This window comes from Mirounga angustirostris, unplaced genomic scaffold (genome assembly GCF_029215605.1).
Source record: "Mirounga angustirostris isolate CCGP_5_RB_7025 unplaced genomic scaffold, mMirAng1.0.hap1 SCAF_1, whole genome shotgun sequence".
Taxonomy (NCBI): Eukaryota; Metazoa; Chordata; class Mammalia; order Carnivora; family Phocidae; genus Mirounga; species Mirounga angustirostris.
The window spans coordinates 169,795,416-169,818,436 of NW_026991709.1; the positions used below are offsets into that span (position 1 = coordinate 169,795,416).

The following is a 23,021-nucleotide window of genomic DNA, read 5'->3' on the forward strand; positions in this document are numbered from 1 at the left end:
CCAGGCTCTGGGCTGAACAGTTTGTGGGCTTATGTTGCAAGGAGGCTAATAAAAACACATTTCTCAAACACCGTATGGTGAGGGCAACTGAAATACATCCTCCTCAAATGCAATATACTTTTTTTTTTTTTTTAAGTCCCGAATGCAAACAGAAACAAGGGACTTGAAGATATTAGATGGTTTATAGGACTAGCCTCGTCAGTGTCTCGGCCATCTCGATGGATGTTTAAAACCCAGTTTAAAACCCAGCCATGGGAAAGTGATAGAAATAATAACAGAGCCTCTGCCAGTCTCAAAAAGGAACTTAGGGGACCCTTAGGAAATTTAAGTGGGTATAGATTTCCCAGTGAAAAGAAGGGTCATGGCAGAAGTCTCAAAGACAATTGTGAATGTCAGTTAGGTTTGGGGCTCAGGCTCTGTGCTCATGGACGAGGTGTCTTTCCTATCCCCACATCAGGATTCAAAAGGCTGGCAGTTTCTAATGAGAAAATATTTTCAACCATGAAGTTGACTCTGCTGGAAGAGCTCCAAAGGGAAAGTCCCTCCAGTTACTCGGAGGGAAAAAAAAAAATTACCTTCTTGGTCTGGAATCTGGGGATATTTTATGCAGATGTCTCAAACAGAAGTTAATAAGGGGAAGTCAGCTTGCCTTTGATTATTCCAACAGGCTACTGCTATTAAGAGTTGCACAACTCTTGGGCAAGGCAGGGGTGGGTTTTGGCTTCTTTTTTTTTTTTTAAAGCCTGTCCTCATGGGAACTGCTTTTTCTTTTCTAAGAATAGTTCATTAAAACTTCCCTACTCACATCTATTCCATACCTCTGCTCTGGCGGGAATGCAGACAGTAACGCAGGCCCATCTCAGAAGGCTCTGTGGTGGGCACTCCTGGGGTCTGCCACAATGACTTCTCAGAATGGCAGTCCCACTTCCCTGCTGAGAATTGGGTGGAGGAGACACAACCCACGCTCCCACCACTTTTTTTTTTTTTTTTTTTTTGGTGCAGGCTGAATAATTTCAACCTGCAGCCTGCAGGTAACAGAAATTGCCCAAGCTCCTAGAATTATCACTGTGGGACAAACACATTCTCTTGTTTTCATGTGGTTCTGTTTTATACCGTTCTAGGTGAGCCAGGAAACATCCACTGGCCCAGGGCAAGAGCACACAGGAGGATGTAGGGAAATACAAATAGCCCTTCTCCTTTGGGCCAGAGCAACTGTTCATGCGACTAACAGTGGAATCCACCCGGTTTGGGGGCAATCCAGTGGGGAAGAGTAAGCTGCTATTGGGTGAGATTAAAGACTTCTGGGATTGGTCCCTATAGTGGAGGTGCTGGGTAAAAAAAAAAAAAAAAAAAAAAAAATCATGGGAAAAGAAATAGGGGAGGGTGAACACAATATACCTTAGCAGAAACTCTTCTGATGTCCTGGAGCTACACAATGGAGAGCTCTTGGGGGTGGGGGGCGTGGAGTGGGGGGGTGAGGAAAAATATTCTGTTTCCGGAGACAGCTCCAAGAATCATGAGTAGGTGTGAGAAACAAGGAAGCTTATAGATTAAAAAAAAAAAAGAAAGAAAGAAAGAAAGAAAAGGGGGGAAAGGAAGGAGTCAGTGAAGGGGGGAGTGAGATCTCTGAGAGACAGGGGAATTAAAGAACACCATGGCAACAAGTCCGTCCACCTACCCCGGCCGCCCACCCACAGCCAGATTCTTTGCTGACGCACTTGAGAACAAGCTGGTTCCTACCAGCTCAGGAAGGTGAGCAAACCCAGAGAGCTCATTAAATTCCTTCTCAGCGACTCTTGTCTGCCTGCAGATAGTGAGCAAGGAGGATATAAATAGAAGTTATATAACATCTCTTTGTTGATTCCTGTGCTTACCAAAAAAATGCAGCATGACCTTGTTTTTTCTGAAGCATTTTCCTCGGCCTACTGGGTTGAGGACTTTAATCAAGTTAGGGATCATCTTAAAGTTTAAACAGCAGGATATAGATTTCCAAGTTAAGGGTGCTCAGGACAATCAGCCGAGCTTGGAACCCTCAGGGTCAGGTCTTGCTCAGGTATACAAAATATCCAATAGCTATAAAAAAAAAAAATCTTGAGGAATTGTATAGCTTCTTCTTAGAACACTTCCTGATCATGCTAGGGGTAATATTAATTCCCAAGAGCCAAGAACCATTAAAAAAATGGCTTCTCGAGTTTTCTAAAGGAGATCAGAGCACTTAAAAAAATATACATATATATATTTAAAGCTAACTGAGGCTCCTAAATGCCTCCAGGCATAATCAGCACTCCTTTTCTCTCTTAAAGGCAAGACATTAAGAGTCCAGTGGACTTTTAAAAAGGCCTCCTCCTCAGAGACGCCTTCAAAAATGAGCACTGCAGGGAGACACGAATGTGCCCTGAACTGCAGCCCAACCTGGCCAGCTCTCCAGTGCCTCCTGGGGCTTCTGAATAGACTGCCCCTCGGCGCCTTGGCGTGGAGGAACTGAACAGGAGACGTGCTTGCAGGAGGCGCTGCAGAGCCCCGTGACTCTGATACCTCGTCTAACCTGTTGATGCCACAAAACTCTTTTAGAAACTGTTGCCATGGGAACTTGCCCCTCTCAGGCATTTGTCAAGAAATGTCACAGGTGCTAGAGAATTCAATGCCCTTGGTCTCAGTGAGCTTTCTCGGAGTCTCGGAAAGCATGGCTTCAACCAAGAGGACTTTCAAACTTGTGATGCAAGGGTTTTGAACACAAACATCTTGGAAGGGGTTCATCACATAGGGCGTGGGGGGGCATGTTTGTGCTAGGAGAGCCCGAGAGTATATATAGGACCTGCTAAGCATTTAAATTCTATACACAGTGTTTTTAATGCAGCACCTCAGCTAAACAAAGACTCTATAGGGCTCTAAGTAGCTCAGACAGTGACCCCAGCAAGAGATGCTATGACTGTCATCCCTACCAGGGGATTTCCTTTCCCATCAGAACTGGTGGGGTGGGCAACAACAGAGTAAGGCATAAATTCAGGATGTAGACAAGAGTCTACATCCCCTGCCGAACCCCTCGTCCGTGGACAGTCACTGCCTCAGCCATCTCTCAGCTGAATTCCATTAGCCTCCTGCCTTCTCCTCTTGTAAATTCCTGCCAGAAAAACAGGCTCTACCTTCTACAATATGAACAGTGCAGATCTGGTAGGAACCAACACATCTCCATGTCCCGATGCAGCAATGTTGCCAGGTAACAAATGTAGAAATATACTCAGAAAACTGTATGTGACAATATACAACCTCCGCGCTGCAGCTGATAACCGAGGGAGTGTTAAAACACCATGTTCTCTTAACACTTGGGCTTTTGGTGTGAAAATAAAATTAAACGGGATACTTCCTCTTGTAAATATAAGACAGGCATACAACTCACACATGCATCCACTAATTGGAAATAGTAGAGGGGTTTGCGACAGCCATCTGCAATGCACTCTGGCTTTCACTCCCCACTCTCCCCGCCAACATGAATTCCAGAAAACTCAAAGAAACATAACTGAGCAAGAGCCCTTCTTATGTCAGGGACAAGTTCACCTCTGACCAGACAAAGCTACTCAATAAAGGACACCAGTAGAAACTAAAGAAAAAGCTCATACATTCTTATAAAACTCATCATTGTGTGGATTGGTAGGATGACTTTGAAAATTCATGGTATAACCAAGCAGGGATTCCTTGCCTCTTGAATGAAATAACCACCACTTTGTAGCCCTAGCCCCAACGGTAACAAGACAGACACTGCTCTCCAGTGTGCGTAGCCCCTCAGTGAAAATGGAGCACTGAGTTAACTCCCTGGCATTGGACCCTTCCATCTTCAAGGCTTTCTAGCATGGTAGAGAGGTGAGAGATGTTTGAGAGGCAGACTTGGGTTCAAATCTCAGTTTTGTTAATTGGGTGACTTTGGGTAAGAGCTTTGGCTCTTGGGACTCCTGAGTGGCTCAGCTGGTTAAGCATCTGCTCTGGGCTCAGATCCTGATCCCAGAGTCCTGGGATCGAGTCCCGCATTGGGCTCCTTGCTCAGCGGGGAGCCTGCTTCTCCCCTTGCTTCTGCGCACTCTCTCATAAATAAATAAAATCTTAAAAGATTTTTAAAAAATTTGTCTGAGAGAGAGAACACGCACAAGCCAGGGGAGTGGCAGGGAACCTGACATGGGGCTCTATCCCAGGACCGGAGATTATGACCTGAGCCGAAGGCAGACGCTTAACTTACTGGGCCACCCAGGTGCCCAAGCTCTGGCTCTTTTGAGACTCACCTTCCTCCTCTGTCACTGGAGCTATCCGACCTAGCCCAGATAAAGTACATAACGGCACCATGTACAGCTCCTGCCCTAGAATGGGCACTCTTTCCTTTTTCTTTCCCCCAAAATGGGTATTCTTCAACCAACTAAAGACTCAAATATGGGGAGAATCCAATGCACGGAGCCTCTTTGTGCAAAATGAGTAAAAGCTGAGCTCTAACAAGCCCCACATTATGCCAGAGCACATGTGCTTCTTTCGATGCAAGTAAAACCCCAAAATTGTTACTAATGTCATTTAACCTTTCATAGAAGCCCTAATTAAATGAGCCGCCTCTGTCTTCACAGAGAGGAAGTTATGCAAGAGAGTTTCCTCATCATTAACTTTCATAGACCTGGGAACTTGGAACTTGCTAGAGGTGAGGCGGCATGTATAGCACTTAGAGTTTTTATTTGGCAAACAAAACAGCAAGCCTAAAAGAGAAAGACTTTCACGGTTTCCTTCTCTGTCATTTACAGGACAATATTATAACCAAAGCACAGACACCAGCCACAGAAACTGTCTTCTGCTGTATTCAGAAGGCACAGCACCCTCCACAGAGTCCATCCACCAAAAGACCAACCGAGAGTGAAGCCACAAATCCCACTTTGCCTGATCAACAGAGCCAAGGTCCTCGAAAGGGGTCCACAACCCCTTTCCTTGGTCCCCAGCCAGGGAGGGGGATGTGGGCCACGTCTGTGCCAAGGAAATTAATGGAAGCTTCTCATACAGGGAGGCAGCAACACAGAGAGCTGAGACCTCAGGCTGTGGCAGGAAATAAACCCGGACACAATTACCAGCTAGCTCGGTGACCCTAAGCAAGTAACTTGACCTCTTGGGTCCTTTATTTCCCCTTTAGCAAAAAGGGGTCATGGCAGCACCTACCCACACAGGATCACCATAAAGAGTAAATGAGATCATGCAGAGAAGGCATGTGGCCTAGCTCCTGGAACATGAACATTCAGATTCTGGTCCTCATTATTATTACTACTATCTGGTTATTAAGAAGAAAAAAATAGACACTGAGCGTTCCTGGCACAATAAGGATATTCCTCCAAATTCACATTATGTATTTCCCTTGGACTCAGCTAAACTTAACTCCCTTCCACCCCTAAAGAAGGTGCCCCTTATAGTTGTTACAACCACTAACCATAAATTTTCACATCCTAATGCTTATATTCAAAAAAGGACAATAAGGCTAAAGTATTACGGTGGCCACAGATGGTCAGAACTTGTATTCATTCAGTGAACATTTAGAACATTTAATGAACACCCACCACGGTCCAGGTGCTGCGGAGTCAGATAGAGGCTTGATCCTGGAAGAAATTACATTCCCGGGTGGGTGAGTAGAGAGAAAAATGTACAACCAAAAAGTAACCATGAGCAATTACTATGTGTTAAGCAGCATGCCGAGCTGAGCATTTTCCATACATCTCATCTAGTTCTCAGAATGACCCTACAGAGTAGGATTCTCTCCACTGAGATGTTATGTACAGACTGAGTTCCCTTCATCTCACACACACAGGAACTTTTCTACGGAACTTGGGGGTGAGGACAAACTTGGTTTCTGTTCCCTCGGGTCTTACAATGAACCTCCACTTAAAGTGTGGTGACTGCTAGAGTGAATGAACAGTCCAGAGGTAGAGACCACTACACCTCTGCCTCAGGGGATCAAGAGGAAGTTTCCAGAGCAGGAGACATTTCAGACAGGGCTTGGGAAATATTCCGGGCAGAGGGAAACAGAGCCTGTCCCATGTGGAGCAGAGGCATCTGAGTACACAGAAGGGCCTAGCAAATGAACAAATGCGGCTGCAGGACGCAGAGAATCGGGGTGTGGGTAGAGAAAACCAGGCAGGGCCAGACCATGCAGGGTGCCACTGGATTTCATCATGGCTGCAGTGAACTCCAGCGTCTGCAGAAGACGGTTAAGACAGGAAATGAAGTGGTCAAGCTTCTTTTGGGGGGACATCACTGACAGCAGCATGCAAGAGAGAAATGCCCAGAGGCAGGGAGGCCTTTAAGAGGCTATCCCAGTTATCCAGGTGAGAAACAATCATGCTCAGAACTTGGACAGCCCCATACTGGCAGGAGGTAGGTGTAACAGGGTGGTCAATAGCAGGAATTCTGAAGCCAGAGTGCCTCATTTCAAATCCCCGCTCTTCCGACCCCAGCTGAGCCAATATGGTCAGGTCATTTAATCTCAAGGTGCCAACTGTCTGGCTCATTTTAAGTCCTAACTGAATGCTGACCATTAAACTACTGGGAGGTGGAGTGGATACAGAATGAGCTCCCGGCGAAAAGCAAGAGAGGAAAGAGACCAGAGACATCCAGGTATCTCCCCTGGGCAACAGGAGAGGTGCTGGTGAGCCCACTGAGCAGCACATGGAATATAAGAGGGCAAATGGGGCAGAGGAGGGGAGGTGACAGGTGCACTTGAGGTCATCCTAACCTAGAATTAACACAGGTAGAGATGCCCAACAGAGATCTGAACAGAAATCTAGAAATCAGCAAAGAGGTGGAGTCGGGAGCTACACCTTTGGGAGTTGTTGGCATGAACAGTAGCTGGAAGCCATGGGAGTAGATGAGATTACCCAGGGAGTTTGGAGAAAAAGAAGACAAACAGGCTGGAGCCCAGGCTCCAACTTTTCATTTATTTTAAGGTTAATTAAATGCCCCGAGGCCAGTAGGAAACCTTTGGAGGTACAGAAATAGCAGAGCACTGGGCCATAAAGAAGTGACTAATTTAAAATATGGTGGTCTGGGGTAGGATCATCAGAGAGGGCTTACAGATGAAAAATTTGCAATCCCAGGTATCTGGACCCTTGAGCCACAAGGCCAGCTCCCCACAGGAAAGAGCTGCTTTAGTCTGCCTTCCAAATCTGTGTTGAAAGGTGATAAACAGGAGTAATGGAATATATCTGAGTAGAGACGGTGAAGGAAAGGAAAGATCACCTCTAGGAAAAAAAGACGTCTTCTAAAACACAATCCCACTGCCCCTGCACACCATTTCCCCCCTGGAAAAAAAAAAGAAAGGAAAGAAAAAGTTAGAAACCTCTCTTTCCTTGAATTCCTGTTTATTAGGTGAATGAGTGGTCAAAGTATCTTGGGGCTTAGGATATTGGTCATCTGGTGAATATTTACTAAAAACCCATTGTTGCATACCAGGGGATGAAGAGCACAGAACAAAGAGGAAAAGACATGGTTCTTTCCCTTCAACAGATTAATATTTAGACAGCGAAGATTCAACAAGCACAGGGGTTGGCAGAGATTTCTGTAAAGGGCCAAATGGTAAATATTCTAGGCTTTGTAGGCTATATGGTCTCTGTTGCAACTATTCAACTCTGCCCTCATAGCATGAAAGCAGCCAGAGATAATACTAAAGGAGTAAGCATGGCTGTGTTCCAATAAAACTTTATTTGCAAAAGCAGGCCGTGGGCTAGATTTGACCTACTGGTCATAGTTTGCCAAGCCCTGGACTAACACATCACAAGCCAACAGAGGTGTATGTGGTGTCAGCCTGGAAGTTCATAAACAGCATTCCCTCCTTGGAGGGAAAGTTAGGAAGAGCACAGACCTCTTGCTAGACCTAAAGGAAGAGAAAGAAAGAAGGAAAATCTGGGCTTGTTGTGGATTTAAGAGGATAAAATGAAATGATGGTTCAATATATAACCTTTTTCAAGTCTTCTCTGACATTTTTTTCTGCTCTTCAGTTAAATTTTGAAGACCATGAAAAACCTGAGAATTCCTTTGAAGACATCTCTTAGAAACCAATTCCTGCTTTTTGCATGAGGGAAAGAGATTAACATTCTGCTTCCAAAGATCTCTCCGTAACCCCCAATAAATGCAGTCCTCTAGTGGAAGGCCAGAGGAGCAGATATATGGGCTTGCCCACTTCTGCCTAAATTGTTGGCTTTACTATTCAGAAAAAAAGAAAAATAATACCCGGTCTCCAATTCCTCTAAAAACATGAGCCAGGGTGCACACTTTGCCCTAGGAGCACCTCAACAGGACGGTGCTTCTTATACCCAAGTGAGGATGAGCCACAAACATATGTGCTGACAAGCCTTGCAGTCATTTCTTGCCCCAAACTACAAAACGAAGCCAACAGGCCCATGCCTTCTCTAGTGCCCACCATCACTTGGAGAGATGCCACGACCAGGATTGCACTATGCGAGGGGTCACTTTCCTTTTTTAGGAGAGTCACTCATATCTTATGTTCCCAAGAATGGTAACCACCTTTGAGTGTTGAGTTTCTATCAAAACCTGAATTTTGAAACCAAAAATCTTAAAAGACCTTCGTTCAGTGACACACTAGTTTCCTGGGAATGGAGAAGAAGGAAAAAAAAAGGGAAAGGAAAGTAAAGGCCTGCGGCAGGGAGCACTTAAAACCACAGAGTGACTGGACTGCCCTTCACCTTCCACTTCATCCAGAATGTTTGTCATTACAAGTAACCAGTACCCAAGGCACAGAAATGTCCTGACCTTCTGTACCACTAACATCATTTCAAATATACAGTCAGAGGGACTTAGGTAAACTGAGGATGAAAACAAGGTAAAACATAGCACCCCCTCTAGGCCTACTAGATCGTAAACTACTAGACAGAAGCAAAAGCTCAGAAGTCAACTTTTTGAGAAGAAACCTATTTAAAAAAATGAAGTCCATTTTTTAAAAAGATTCATTTGTTATCTGAGAGAGAGCATGAGCCCGAGGAGTGCGGGGGTGGGGGGAGGGACAGAGGGAGAAGGAGAGATTGAACCGCAAGGAGACTCCCCGCTGTGCATGGAGCCCGAATCTCATGACCCTGAGATCATGACCTGAGCCAAAATCAAAAGCCAGGAGCTTAACCAACAGCCACTCAGATGCCCCTGAAGTCCATTTTTTAAATAAAAAACATTTATTAATAAAAATAATCAGCCAATTTTGAGATCTTTCTACGACCCTGGCAACTGCATGAGGCACTTTCTGTGGCCCACCTTGTCTAACTGGCCCAGGAGCCCCGTGAGGGGGACACTGTCACCATCTTGCTCTTCAGTTGGCAACCACGCTGACAGAGGTCAAGGACTTTGCCCCAGGTCCTCAAGAGGGATGTAGTCAGAAGCAGGGCTCGAACCCGGATCTTCCTCACTCCAAACAATCAGTCCCCAAGGCAGCAGCTCATAGGTGTGCAGTGTCTGCTGGGGCAGGCACTTTACCCCCCTGTTACGATGTTTTATCCTCTCAATAGCTCCATGAGGAAGGGACTTAGTTTTTCTAATATCCTGAGAAAGTCCAAGGTCACCCCACTTGCCAAGGGCAGGGCTGGGATTCCAATATAGGTGTTTCCACTCTAGAGGCCAAGTTCCTTCCCACGTTCATAGGCTTCCCTTCTAGGCAGTGTCCCCGAAGTCTCTGACCCTTTGCCACCAAACTCTCAAAGGCAGCTGTTCAGACCCTTCCCAGCTTTAGCTGAAGGGCAGAGTGTCCAGGGAAGCTTGCTAGGGACAAGCCACCTGCCTCCCTCTTATTTCAATTCCAATGGCTCCCCAAACCCCCAACGCTGGGGCAGGGGGGAAGCAGCCTTCTGACTGTGGCAAGCTACGCTCATTTCCCACATGGATAAAACCTGAGGTCAGAAAACACCACTCAGAAATGACTCATTTCTGACTTCCCTGCCAAAAACAACACGCTTTTACGTAACTTGCTCACACACCAATCTCCTCCTCCTTCTAAGGGTGAGTGTCCTGTCAAACCAAGGCTCTTCCTCACAAACTGGCCTTCCGTTTCCAGCAGAGGCAAATCAAATCACCCTTTCTGGCTTCATCTCTCTGCTAACTGAGGTCAGAAGGAGCCAGACCAGCATGCTTCTCCAACATGCTCTTCTGGTGACTTCTTCTGGAAGGGGTGGGAGAATGCTTATCTAATATTGGCTCTTGGGCTGATTTCTTAAGCCAACCACAAAATAAGTGTGTGGTGGGGAAAAGGCCCCAAGGGCTAGGGATCTCTCTCAGATGAATATGCAAGCCAGTTTCCTGATGGAGCGCTTCTCACATTTTCCATCTCCAGCTGCGTACGTGCAGAAAAGAAAGCCCTTTTTGGGTGTGTCTGTAGGCTAGACTTGGCATAGGAATAGCTGGGCAGCCATTTGATACATGAAATTCACTGTGCTTCTGCAACCGGAAGCAATTAGTCCAAAAAATTTTTTGTGTTATGTCTGTCCCCTTAATTTGCTATGAGGCTCTCTATGGTCATGTCAGCACATATATCCCCGAACATCTGTATTTGCTTAAAAAAAAAACAAACCCCAAAACATAAGATAATGTTCAAAGAGATACCTTACTCCCCCTCTTTTCCAGGTGAGGACAGCCTCTACCCTCCTGCAGGGAAGAGGAAGCAGAGGGAACTTCCCCCGGGTGCTGGTGGGAACGTCTCAGGAGGAAGGAACACAGAAATTGGCAAGGACTCGAAGGACGGATATGCAAGTGCCGTAAGGCTTGCTGAGCCCTGAGTGTGCCAAAAATTAATTCATAAGCAAATGCTTATTTTATAGTTTCCCACTTGCTACAAAACACCAAGCAGAAAGGAAAGATTCCTTCTGAGGGCTGGCAGGATGGGGGTGAAACCAGAGTGGGGAGAAAAAACAGGGGTTGTTCAACATGAAGCTTGATTCCATGGCAGGGCAATGTGTCACTCCCCCTTTTGTGGAGCCCAAGGGCGGTGGTACCACCTCATTGTTCCTATAAGCAGAGGGTTCATTCACCATGAAGTCTGAGCTACTCTGATGGCACCCAGGTAGGAGGAGTTTTGGAGATTAGATCTACCCTCAGATAAGCCAGGGCACAGACGGGAGATGCTAGAAGACTTGAATCGCTGGGAATCCATTATACCAGGCTGGGAAATATCCTAAATTTGGCTTCCTGTCATTTCAGGGCTTTAGGTGATGATGTGACAGATAACAAGGTTTCAGAGTAAGGGAACAAACTCTTTCTGTTAGGGTTCCTAGCAAGCACTACGTGTCTTTATTTTTGGATTCCCATAATTGAATCCTCCAAGGTCTGGGCAGTGAAATTCAGAACTTTTGGAGAACTACAGGCCCCAATGACTTTATCCTCAGGACTGGGTTGAATATTCACAGATCACTGTGAAGGAGAACAACATGAGTTGTAACTTCTGCAAGATAGGATTGAACTTCCTGGGAGAACAAACCTCCTCTATGGCAGACAATGGTGTCTCCCCCTTTTTGAAACTTTAGCACTCAGGGGTCAGACTGGCCCATGGTAGGTGCTCAATCAATTATAATGGGGGGGGCGGAGTCAGTCTCCACACGTGCCCACCCCCCAATTCCCTCCCTGATGCACATGCCCTCCTCTCAACCAGAGGTGGTTTTTCTCCCCTCCCTCTGAAGTTGGGCTGACCTTATGACTGCCTTTGACCAAAATGTGGCAGAAGTGACATTCTAGGAATCCCCCCGAGCCCAGGACTTGAAAGGATTTGTAGCTTCCACTTTCTGCTTCTCGAAACACTACTTAGAACCCAGCCACCATGCTCTAAGAATTCTGAATGACATGGAAAGTCCACATGGAGGAGAACCGTGGCAATCCGGGTGACTGAGGCGATCGGGACTGAGCTCCCAGCTGAGAGCCAGCACCAAGTGCCACAGCCACACAAGCGGCCGCCATAGCTGATGACCCAACTGAGCCCATGCCAAGATCCCACGGAGTGGAAGAACTGCCCGGCTGAGCCCAAGCCCCCAGAATTGTGACAGGTGTCAGAATGGCCACTGCTTCAAGCCACTCCATTTTGAGGGCGCTGCTAAGCGACAGAACTAAAACAGGGGGGCAGGAGCAGACAAGAGGCACATGCTATTTGGTCTAGTTCCGTAGCTCTGAGTGCGTCAGAACCCCTACGGGGCTTCAGTTTCCTCACTGCTATGATGGGGGCCATACGTGCCTGGCACAGCTCCCCAGCACAACTGGGGACTTAAATGAGAGCCTGAGTGGAAGGACTTCTTCATCAACACTAAGTGCTCGAGCCCAGGTAGAATGGATGCTAGTCCTGCTGTCTTCTCTACTGAGCTCTGTAGCCGTGGACCCATCGCTGGCCCACCTAGGCCTCTGTCTCTGAAGATGACAAGGGCTGACCTTGTAGGAAGGAGCAAGTCATCTTTCTTTATAAAGCACCTACTATTCTTCCTTGGATCTTTACCATCATCCCGCAGAATGAAGCCATCACAGGCAAGGAGGTGTTTGCAGAGCCAAGCTGCCCTGGTTCCACTCTTGGCTTTGCTGCTTACTGACTATGATCTGGGGCAAGTTCCTTAACGATTTTTCATGTTGGTTTCCTCCTTTGTAAAAAGCAGTAATTATGGCACCTGCTTCCTATAGAGAGCGTGGGGGTTAAATGAGAGGATACGTGACAGACACTGAAGCACAGTTCCTGGCTCACAGTAAGCACTTAATTGGCCACTATCGTCATCATTATGGCTTTTACTTTTGTTAATTTTTATAATGATCATACAGTAAAACCGACTTTTTTTTGGCATACAGTTCCACAGACTTTCGCAGGTGGATAGACTCATGTGGTCACCACCAAAAGCAGGATGCACAACAGCATCATCGCACAAAAAACTCCCTTGTGCTGTTTCTCTATAGTCAAATTGTCCCCTCACCCCTAATCCTAGCAAACATGGATCTGTCCTTTATCGCTACAGTCTTGTCCTTTTGAGAATGTCATATAATTAGAACCACATGGTATGTCTCCTTTTGAGCTTGGCTCCTTTCGTTCAGCATAATGCCTTTGAGATACATCCAAGTCATTGCATTTATCAATACTGTGTTCCTTTTTTTTGGTGAATAGTATTCTATTGTATGGCTCACCTGGAGTTTGTCTAATCATCATAGTTTTAATAATTATTTTTATAAGCCAGGGAAAACTTCAGAAATGAAGCCAGCCAACCATCACTACCAGGTCCTAGGAATTCCTGGGAAAATATCTAGTGACTGCTTAAAAGTTCTGACTCATAGTGACAAGGATCCCAGAGGTCCACACTTGTGCCTCACACTTGATAGACACGGGAACAGAAACCCAGGAATAACTTCCTTAATCCCACACAGACCCAGACTGGAAGGTGGGTCTCATTCTTCTTCTTTGTGTGAAACACATCCCAGATCCTGGGAAGAGGTGCTTATAAGCACAAGGGTCCTTCTGCAGCCCTCTTCCTGGATAGGCAATATCCAGTTCATGCTTCCCTGTGATCACCCTTTCTACTGCCTGTCACTGAGCAACAATCATCTATGGAAGCCCACTTGACCTCAGCCCAATTTCCCCTCCTGAGACCATAACACGACAATCTGACCAGGAAGTGATAATGGGCACGGAGTTCTGGCTGGAACTGACCCTGCCTTTAATGGATTACAGCATTTCAGCAATCATTAATAGTCACAATGGCAGCTTTAACCCAACTCAGACTCACTTCCCAGCTGGTCATGTACTACTTCAAACCAGCTTCTCTAAAGCAGGATGAAATTTTACATCACTCCCCCCTGGGGCTTCAAGGTTCCTGTCCTTAACCGGCTCCATACACAAGCTGAGTTCCTGTCATATTCTCCACAGAAAGAGAAGCTCAGGGCCAAGGGAGATCTCACCAGTCAACTCTGGGCTAGAATGAATTTTCCTGGAACCACAGGTCTCTATTGAAACAGTGGGCTAGATTCCCCCCTCCACCCTCTGAGGTCACCGAAGGCGGGGTAGGGTGGGAGAGGACAGGGAGAGGGAGGAAGAAAAGAGCGAGCACAAGTGCCCTTGGTGCTATGACCTCCCATCCTGGCTCACCCACTCAGGAGCACGCTGGCTGCCTTAAGAGAAAACCTCTCCTCTCCCTACGAGGCTGAACTACTGGAATTCTATCGTGGCATTTCATCTGGAGCCTGAGCATATGAGTAATAAATGTGTGAAAACATGAAACTAATATTCATAATTACTTTACAAGATAAAGAACTTGAAGGAAAAACAGCTTCTGTGTGCCTTGCCATCACCATCAGGGGTACACTGTGAAAAACACGGCATCCTGCCAGAACCTCCGACTTCATCTTGCCAGCCAGCCTTAGCGCCGGCAGCCCTCAGCCCCCTCGAGCCCTTTCCATGCTTCATTATTCCTTAATTAATGGTGCCTTCATGCATCTCATCATCCAGACTCTTTAAAGCCTCAAAGAGCCAACTGGGACCTCTGACCTTCTCATCTCCAACGTCCATTTAGGTGCCATTTTGGCCAACGTTTACGAACACCAACGGGTGTAGGCTCCAGCTCAAGGAGGGAGGGTTAGAGTCTGCACTCATGGTATCCTGTCCCTGACCCTCTTGGTCCCCTAGGTTCAGTATCTCTTTTTTCTCCCCATTTTTTCTTTTCTACTGAGGTATAACTTATATACAATAAAGTATACCAATTTTAACTGTATGCATCACTGAGTTTGAAACAGGTACGTACCCACGTAACCATAAATATCTCCAGCACCCCAAAAGTTTCCCCTGGGCCCCTCCTAGAAAATATCCTCTCCCAAGTTATGACCAATTTTATCATAGAATTACTTTCAGTTTAGGTTCTCATTAGCTCTCCCCTAAATTATTGCTAATTCGATTTTTAATTATTGGGTTGCCTCCTTCTGGACCTTGCTTTCCTCAACTCATCTATCCTATACTGCCAGATTTATAGTCCTAAATTACAGCTCCACAGTCCTTTGAAGGGCTGCCCTGTTATTGCATACAAATTCTCCTGCTGCCAGTCCCCGTTCACTGGCCTATGCCGGCTCTGCTCAGTCCGAGGGACCCAATTCCTGTTCTGCCAGCACCCCTACTGCTCCTACACTCTGGGCCTCCTCTTCTCTCCCACACAGCACGACACAGCCAGCCCATGCTGCAGATCCACACCCAACTTCCACCTTTCAAACCCGAAGCCATCCTTCAAAGCCAATCTCATCAAAAAACCTTTCACTGACTCCTCACGCAAAGGTTGTTACTTCTTCCTTGGAGGGTCCACATTACCATTCTTACCTTTTGGATGGCATTACCATTATCCTTGAGACAGAGGTTCCTATGTGCATGTGTTTACACTCTTATATCCATGCTAGATTTTTCAATTTCTTGAAGACCAAGCTTCTAGGATTCTAGGATTTCTCTAATTACTAAAGCTTTAAAAGAAAATTGGGAAGGAGAAGGAATAACCTAGGGTTCCCAATTTCTTTAATAAACAGAGAAGAAAAAAACTGTCATCCACTCTCAAAATCTTTTCAAGAAAGCAAAGACACTGGAGAGGACATAATATCAGAAATGAAATGGTAAGATGGTCCTTCAAATTGAATACACGTGATTTATGAAAAACTCACCACACTGCCTTCATTTTTCATACTTGGCTATGCCTGAAGAAAATTCTCATAGACCAACTGGCTCCTGTTTCTAGAAACCACCACCTTGTAGTCCCTACTAAAGCTCTGTGTACCCACAAAGTGCTCAATAAATGTTTAGTTCAAATGATCTAGTCACTGGAAATCCTGTGGTTGGAAGACAAGGAGTGCTTGAGCACTGCTTCCGTTCTAGCACGGCAGTGGGCTGGCCACACCCTAATGATGAGAAGGACCACAGGATCCATCCACGCTCACGGTCAGACTCACATGTGACAAAATCAAACAGCCATCCCAATGTGTCACAAGTCCAGCGCCAAAGTGATGACTCAGGCATGCAGCGGACTCTGCCACCAGCACAAATCTCCACTTAGAGCAGCACCTAATAATGAACTTCTGAAGCGTGTGTTAGGGAGACCTGGGATTGGAGTGCGAGGAGACAGGACCACCAGGGGTGGCTGTGCAGCTCGTGCAAGGGGCAGGGCACCTGGGAGAGGAAGCACGGAGAAATGCAACCTGGCCCGGGGCGAATCTACCCACAGCAGCCCATCCTCTTCTAGTTTGCACTAAGATCCAAGACTCTATTAATCCAGACTCTGAATTTAAGTTCGGGCCCAAGAATTTAATGTCAAGTCAAACATACACATCAGGGTGAATGAAGTTTATGATGTGTTAATTATATCTCAATAAAGCTGTTATCGAAATGTAGGTGTACACACACATGCAGCTAAGTAAACCCTTATTCAAGAGGCAACAAAGAAGGAAGATTGCGTGAAGACGGGGATGATAAAATATTAAAAAAAATAATTTTAATTGCCATTTCGACATGAAAATTAAAAAATATATATTATTAAATTCATTAAAATCACTTCATTAAGGACTTCTATCAAGAATTCTTTCAAGTTTTTATTACTGTTTTAAAATATATATTCTATCCAGCTATCAAAAATTATCTACACATCTTTGACTAACCTAGCCTGACTTTTTCCTATTAGTTCAAATTGGTGTTATTAGTTCAAATGGTTCTATTGAACTTTTCACTTGAAAGGTAGAGAAATTTATAAACCAGCAATAACTGCAGTGTCTACAGATACAAAAATTAAATCTAAACAGCACACACAGCCCAAACTCCTTTTTGGTCATCCTCTGATGGGACTGTCTATGATCTGGGATAAAAACTATAAATACACTTCATTCAATCACTCATTGAACAAAGATTTTTTTTTTTTTTTAAGATTTTATTTATTTATTTGACAGAGAGAGAGACAGTGAGAGCAGGAACACAAGCAGGGGGAGTGGAGGAGGGAGAAGCAGGCTTCCCGCCAAGCAGGGAGCCCGATGCGGGGCTCGATCCCAGGACCCTGGATCATGACCTGAGCCGAAGGCAGACGCTTAACGACTGAGCTACCCAGGCGCCCCCATTGAACAAAGATTTACGGATTTCCTACCATGCCCCACATCTTGGATCAATTTTCTTTGCACATCAGCATTTTATAAGTTTTCAAATGTAACTCATGTTTTGAAACCAACTCTGAATTATGACTGAACGACCGAGGAAGATACCGGTAGAATTTGCTTTTCATAAGAACAGAATTTTGTGCTCTAGGAATGAGCTGTCCATCATAGAAGACCTGTGGTACCACGCAGGTGCCTGGCTCTCAGAACAGATTCTCTTCCTGCTCAGCAGGGATGCCACACAGCAGCAAGCTGCCTCCTTACCTGTATGGTGGTGTTGCCTCCTTCCAGGAGGGCGATGGCCAGGAGAATGCTTTCATGAAACACTCGGTCACTGGACGCATTCATTATGAGGTCGATGACCAGATTGGAGGCACCCTCCTTGTCGAGGTGGCACTGAACCTCAGCCAGGCTCATCTCACCCCTGCTCGTGGAGCTGGACCCAGAGCCTCCCCCTGGGAAGATGGAATATTGTTCTCATTAACCATAGGCAGAGTATGTATTGCATACTTACTATGCACCAACACTTAATGCACTAAATGTTTTAACAGTATTAGCTCTTTTAACCTTCTTAAAGACCCCACAAGGAAGGTATTAATTATTAGCACAGAGATGAAGTCACTTGTCTTTGAGGAGGACACCCAGCTTGTAACAGAGATGGTATTTGAATGCAGGCAGGTAGGTAAGATGAGAAACGTATTTCCAGCAAGAGACCTACAGCCATCCAGCCAAGACTCTCCCTGATATTAAAATACAATGACTTGGTGCAGAATTATTAAGAAACTTTTGAGTTCAAGAGACAAACCAAACTTATACATGTCTTAGAACACTCCTAAGAAAATATAGCCTATAACAATCACTTTAGCCCTGTTTCTAACAAACCCACTCTAGCCCCAAACTCAACCCTTCACATAATTTATCTGTTCATTCGTTCATTCAATAGTTACTCAGTGCTTGGCATGGAACCAAGAGCTGGGGCTAGAGAGTGAAAACAGATAAAATTCCCATCCCTACTGAGCTTGAGATAACATGAATAAACTTAAGAAGATAGGGCCTATGTCGTTTAGTGGAATGGATTCCAACTGTGTTTAGAAAGTGCCTACATAAGAACTTGCCTTGTATTATTATTGGCAATAACTGAAACGTTAATGTACACGGGGAAATGGGCTGATCAATTTCAGAGAGAAGAAAATCATCTGCCAGTCCTTCCCCGCAGACATCAATTCAAATGCCACCTCCTTTGCACCGCTTGTCTTAACTACCTAGATCCATTATATCCATAGTGCAGAGTAGAAATTGGGTTGCGTCTCTTCTCTCTTACAGCTTTTTTAAAGCAGAAACGGTCTCTGATGCATTTCTAAAACACCCTCAGAAGGCCTCCCCAGGGCCTCCCATATTTGTGGAATGACCCCACTACAGGAAGTAAAGAGAAATAGTTTTGAGATGTTATGCGAGGAACTTCTGCTTGAGAATCCCTGGGAACTTGCAGATGAAATGCTAAGGTCCTGTTCCTGGGATACTCTGAGAACTCTATCTTCACTGAAGCTGTACAGCCCCATGAAGTAAGTAGATATGCTTCAAGTTTTCATTTGGTGAGAAACTCAAGATCCCTTCCCAGATATTGCTAGGATAACTTTATTCACCACCAAGTATTTTGGTGCTACCTACAGAATGCCCCTAAAACCTACAGTGCATAACAGTCATCATTATAGACAAGGAATCAGACAACTCACACTTGTGCTTCCAGAGAGCACTGAACTCCTGCCCTCCCCACTTTAAAACCAAAACCAATACCCACAGTTGAGTTCAACGTTCTTGCAACTTTTGCTGTAACTGTGCTTACAATGTTTTGCAAACTCTTTGAGGATTTTTTTTTTAAGCAATTCTATAGAGGCTTTTCTTTTCTTTTCTTTCTTTTTCTTTTCGGTAAACTCCCTTCAGAGTTTGGGAGGAACACAGAATAGGCATTAGAATTAGACATACCGAGGTTCAAATTATAGACCAGTCACTAACAAGCTTCCATTTTTCTTCTGTTAAAAAGGGATAACAACAGTACCTGCCATATAATGGGGTACTTGGAGGAGCAAACAAGAAGCTCAAATGCTTGGGAGAGCCCTTGGCAATCAGTAGGTGTACAATAAATGGTAGTTTTCACCATCCTTACTGCTAACACCATTGTTATTTAATGGGAAGAATGAATCCTCACAAGCACAAGAAAATGGGGAGTAAAATCAAGTTCCTTGTGTCATTCAAAAATCACCCAGAGGGTTGTTGTACTGGAAAGAGGGGCAAAAGACTTAGCCAATATCTAACTGCAGGGAAATATTTTTAGATATCATTTTGATGGTAGACCAAAGACAAAACAAGTTGCTAGAAAACACACTTGCCACCCAAATTCATCTGTTAGTTTCAACCTGTTAAGGAGAAACATGTAGCTCTCATGTGGCACACTCGATTCACATGTGCAGCTAATTAGCACACCACACAGCCTACCTCCTCCCCCAGGCTTGCTGGGTCCTCCTGGTGACAGCGGGCCATTGCCAAAGGTGGTGAGGCTTTCTCTTCTTCCTGAAGGTCTGACGTTTCCATAGTAACGGTTGACCAAAATTTGCCTGAGCGCCTCACCCTTAATTCAAACAGGATAATGAAATCAGGTTCTGAATTTAATGCATAAGTGAGCTACTAATACTCAAAAAACATGGGGGTACTCAGTTATAATTGGCTCAGTTTCACTCGGTGAAAAAATAAATTATTAATAAAAGCACTTGGAAACTCTGAAGTTAACTTCTTCAATATTTTCTCAGGAAAGCGCATCATTAAAAAAAAAGCAGCAATCTAGAATATTAAATATCTCAAGTTCTCTCTCTCACAGTGATAAACACAGAACATTAATTCTGAAGGGCAACTAACAATAACAAAAACAAAAAAGTCCCTTTGGGGTAAGCCAATAAAACTCAGACAAAATGAGAATTTTACAGGTCACCTTTCACATAGCAATATAAAAATGTTACCCCAGGCATAGGGTCTATTCCCAATATTGTAAGAAAATATTAAGATATAAAAGTAATACTGCATAATGATATAATGAGCTGAAAGTAAGCTTTTCTTATAGAAACAGTCAATGGGTTGAGTGGTGAAGAAAAAATAATGTTATAGAAAATAAAGTAGGGGCAGATATCAGACATGCCAATCAAAAAATAAGCACCATGAACAAAATGAGTTTGACATTTGCTTTGAAATAATAAGGGAGGGGAATAGGTAAGGGATATAAATATGAGTAGCCAGTTGATAGTTGTTGAAGCTGAGTTAGGAATGTGGGTTCTCAAAACTCTTCTAGTTCTTCTTGTATGTATTTGAACCTTTCCGTAATACAATGTTTTAAAAATATAACTATCAAAGGAATCTTGGACAGAAGACATAACAACGCTTTCCACAACTCCAACCAAAAAAATAAATAAAACCATGATTTGTTCTCTAATACTAGGGGACGTTAGCAAAGCAGCACGATTTATTCTCAGCTCTATGCTACATTCAGTCCTGCTAAGTGACTCTCAGACCACCTCCCGGTCTGGAAGTTTCTAAAAGTCAGAGGCTGTATGGTTCTCCCCCAGACTCTTTCCCAGGGACAAAGTAGTAAGGCATGGAGTTCCTCTGGCACATCATCAGGAGAGGTGAGTGAGAAGTCTAGCAGAGGGAAGGGGTGCTGAGATATAGCAGGTGTCTAAAATAGAGGCCCAAGAGTTCTTCTGAAGAGACCTGCAATGGTAACACGAGTCAGTAGAATTTAAAGTGATTTGTTAATAAGCTCCAAGAATAGGTCTGGAGACTTCAAGTGGGGTGTCTGCAAAACAGGATGGGAGGGAGCAGACGGGAGGGTGAGAAGGGCCCTGAGAGGGGCAAGGAGGCTGGGGTGCCAGGGGAACGCGGGACCAGGGAACAAAGGAGAAAGGTAGAAAACTCCTTAGTTCAGCGTCAGAATCACATAAGGTCTCAAGGCTACACTGCCAAGTTTTTCTTCTTTCTTAATTCATGCTGCTGGTCAAAGACTCAGGGGACAAATTGGGATGGGATAAATAGGAGGGGGGTGGGCAGTACTGATTTTTAATTCAAAGTTCAGGAAATGGAAAAAATCTCTATTTTCTTCTCTCCATTCCACCCACAAATATGTCTCTCATTGTAGTTCAGCAAAGGAAGGTGCTTCTATTAGCTGAGACTTGTTACCCACCTTGACTGACTGTAAATACAAAATTCCGAGAGTGCTTCCAATGGGGAAGCTATTTATGAGGTTTTCATGTACTTTTTAAATAGACTGCATTTGGCACAATATTCTTTAATGGTTTAGAAAATCACATTTTGTTATAAAGATATAGCTTTGCTGGCATTTTCGTCTCCAGCACCAATACAAACACATCGATGGTCTCCAAAGCAGTCAGTGAGAGCATGGTGATTTAAAGGTTGACTTCATAAGATGAGAGAAATACAAATTTCAAAGGATCATTCACAGAAGCTGACCCAGAAAGAAAAAGGGGAAAGAAAAAGTTACCTCCATGCTGAATGTAACAGGAGATTAAATATGATTTCCTTTTTTCAACATAATGATGTATCAGTTTGATTTTCTTTCAATAACATACAGTGTTTGAATTCCCACAATAGGGAATGGTTGGCAGTAAACCATCCTAACTCTCTAACTGGATCCCTCTGGGCATCACAAGAACATTGTTTGAGAGATAGATGGGTGGGCTGAGGCCTACAAGCTGCAACTGCTCAAGACAGACAATGTAGCCAATCCTGGCAAGCGTCTGGAAGATGGAAGATGGAATGGTCAAGTCAAAGGCAGGGTGACCATGACCGACCAACCAACAAACACACGTCTTTTAGGAAGTCTCAACTATAGCCTTTACACTCCAATTCCGCTTCAGGGAGGAGCAACTCAGATTTTCCACTCCTTAGCTTGAGGGCAATTGGCAAGACTATGGTCAGTTTGCCATCAAGCAAGCGGGAGGTAAAGGAAGGAACACATGTCATCTGGGAACACGTGGACTCCAGGAACAGGAACTTCACATTTATGCAGCCTGGATGCCAACTGAAGTTACAAAGGGATCTCACATTACCATTTTGTCTCTCCTTCCATAGAAAAACCCTAGCGGTTACCATAGCAACTGATGCATCAAATGGTACATTTTCCCCCATAAGAGAATATCATGAAATGTGCTAATTATGGAAAAACACACACACATACATTCTACCCTACAAACTTTTATTTTTTTCCTTCTTAATTATAAGGCTTTTGGCACATATTCACCTCACCTTCTCTCCATACACACAAAAAAGTTTAAGCTGCAAGGGAAAAAAAACCACAGAGCATGTGGGATTTGCCTTTTTTTTTTTTTTTTAACAAGTTGAGATTTATTCCTTTTCTGAAAGAATAAAGACTGATAATTTTAGGTAAAAAGGGAAAAAGAAAATGGACAACATTATAAAAAGTTATGCAAATCCCTAGTGTAAAAACTTAGGTTTGAGAAAAATTCTGTTTTCTGAGCCAGTGGTTTAATTTAGGAAAAATTAAAATCTGCAGAGAAAAGCCTTCCTAATCATCATGATATAAATCACTCAAGAGCACAAAACTCCTCACTGCGTACTAGGATCAGAAACCCTATTGCAGAAAAGGAAAAAAAAAAAAAAGACTCCCCAAATAACGTCACTTCTGCGATTTTAACATTTGGCCATGCAACCCTCCGCCCTTCTTTTTAAATAACATTAATTTTTTTCCAGAAGTTTACACCTATAGTATGCAAACAGATATCAGATGTTTGTCTCTGGTAAGAAATTCCACACACACATTATTACCTAAGACTGAGAAAAGGCAAAGGCCAAGAGTTTCTTTTGTAGTAAGTGTCATTTTA

At 44.4% G+C, this 23,021-nt stretch overlaps 1 protein-coding gene across 8 annotated transcripts in view; it reads right to left on the minus strand.

The window, feature by feature from the left end:
* The window catches only part of ITPR1 (inositol 1,4,5-trisphosphate receptor type 1), a 338,656-nt gene that overhangs the window by 97,498 nt on the left and 218,137 nt on the right, over positions 1–23,021 (minus strand). For 7 of the 8 annotated variants that reach the window (XR_010412086.1, XM_064593522.1, XM_064593523.1 and 4 more), the window contains 2 exons: positions 19,612–19,744; positions 17,383–17,573 (listed from right to left, as the gene is read on the minus strand). The exons of the other annotated variant lie outside the window; for it this stretch is intronic. Coding sequence is in view for 6 of the 7 variants with exons in the window: in XM_064593522.1 (XP_064449592.1) it covers positions 17,383–17,573; positions 19,612–19,744 (324 nt within the window). In the remaining variant the exon portion in view is untranslated. The remainder of the gene's footprint in view (positions 1–17,382; positions 17,574–19,611; positions 19,745–23,021) is intronic. 8 annotated transcript variants of the gene reach the window in all.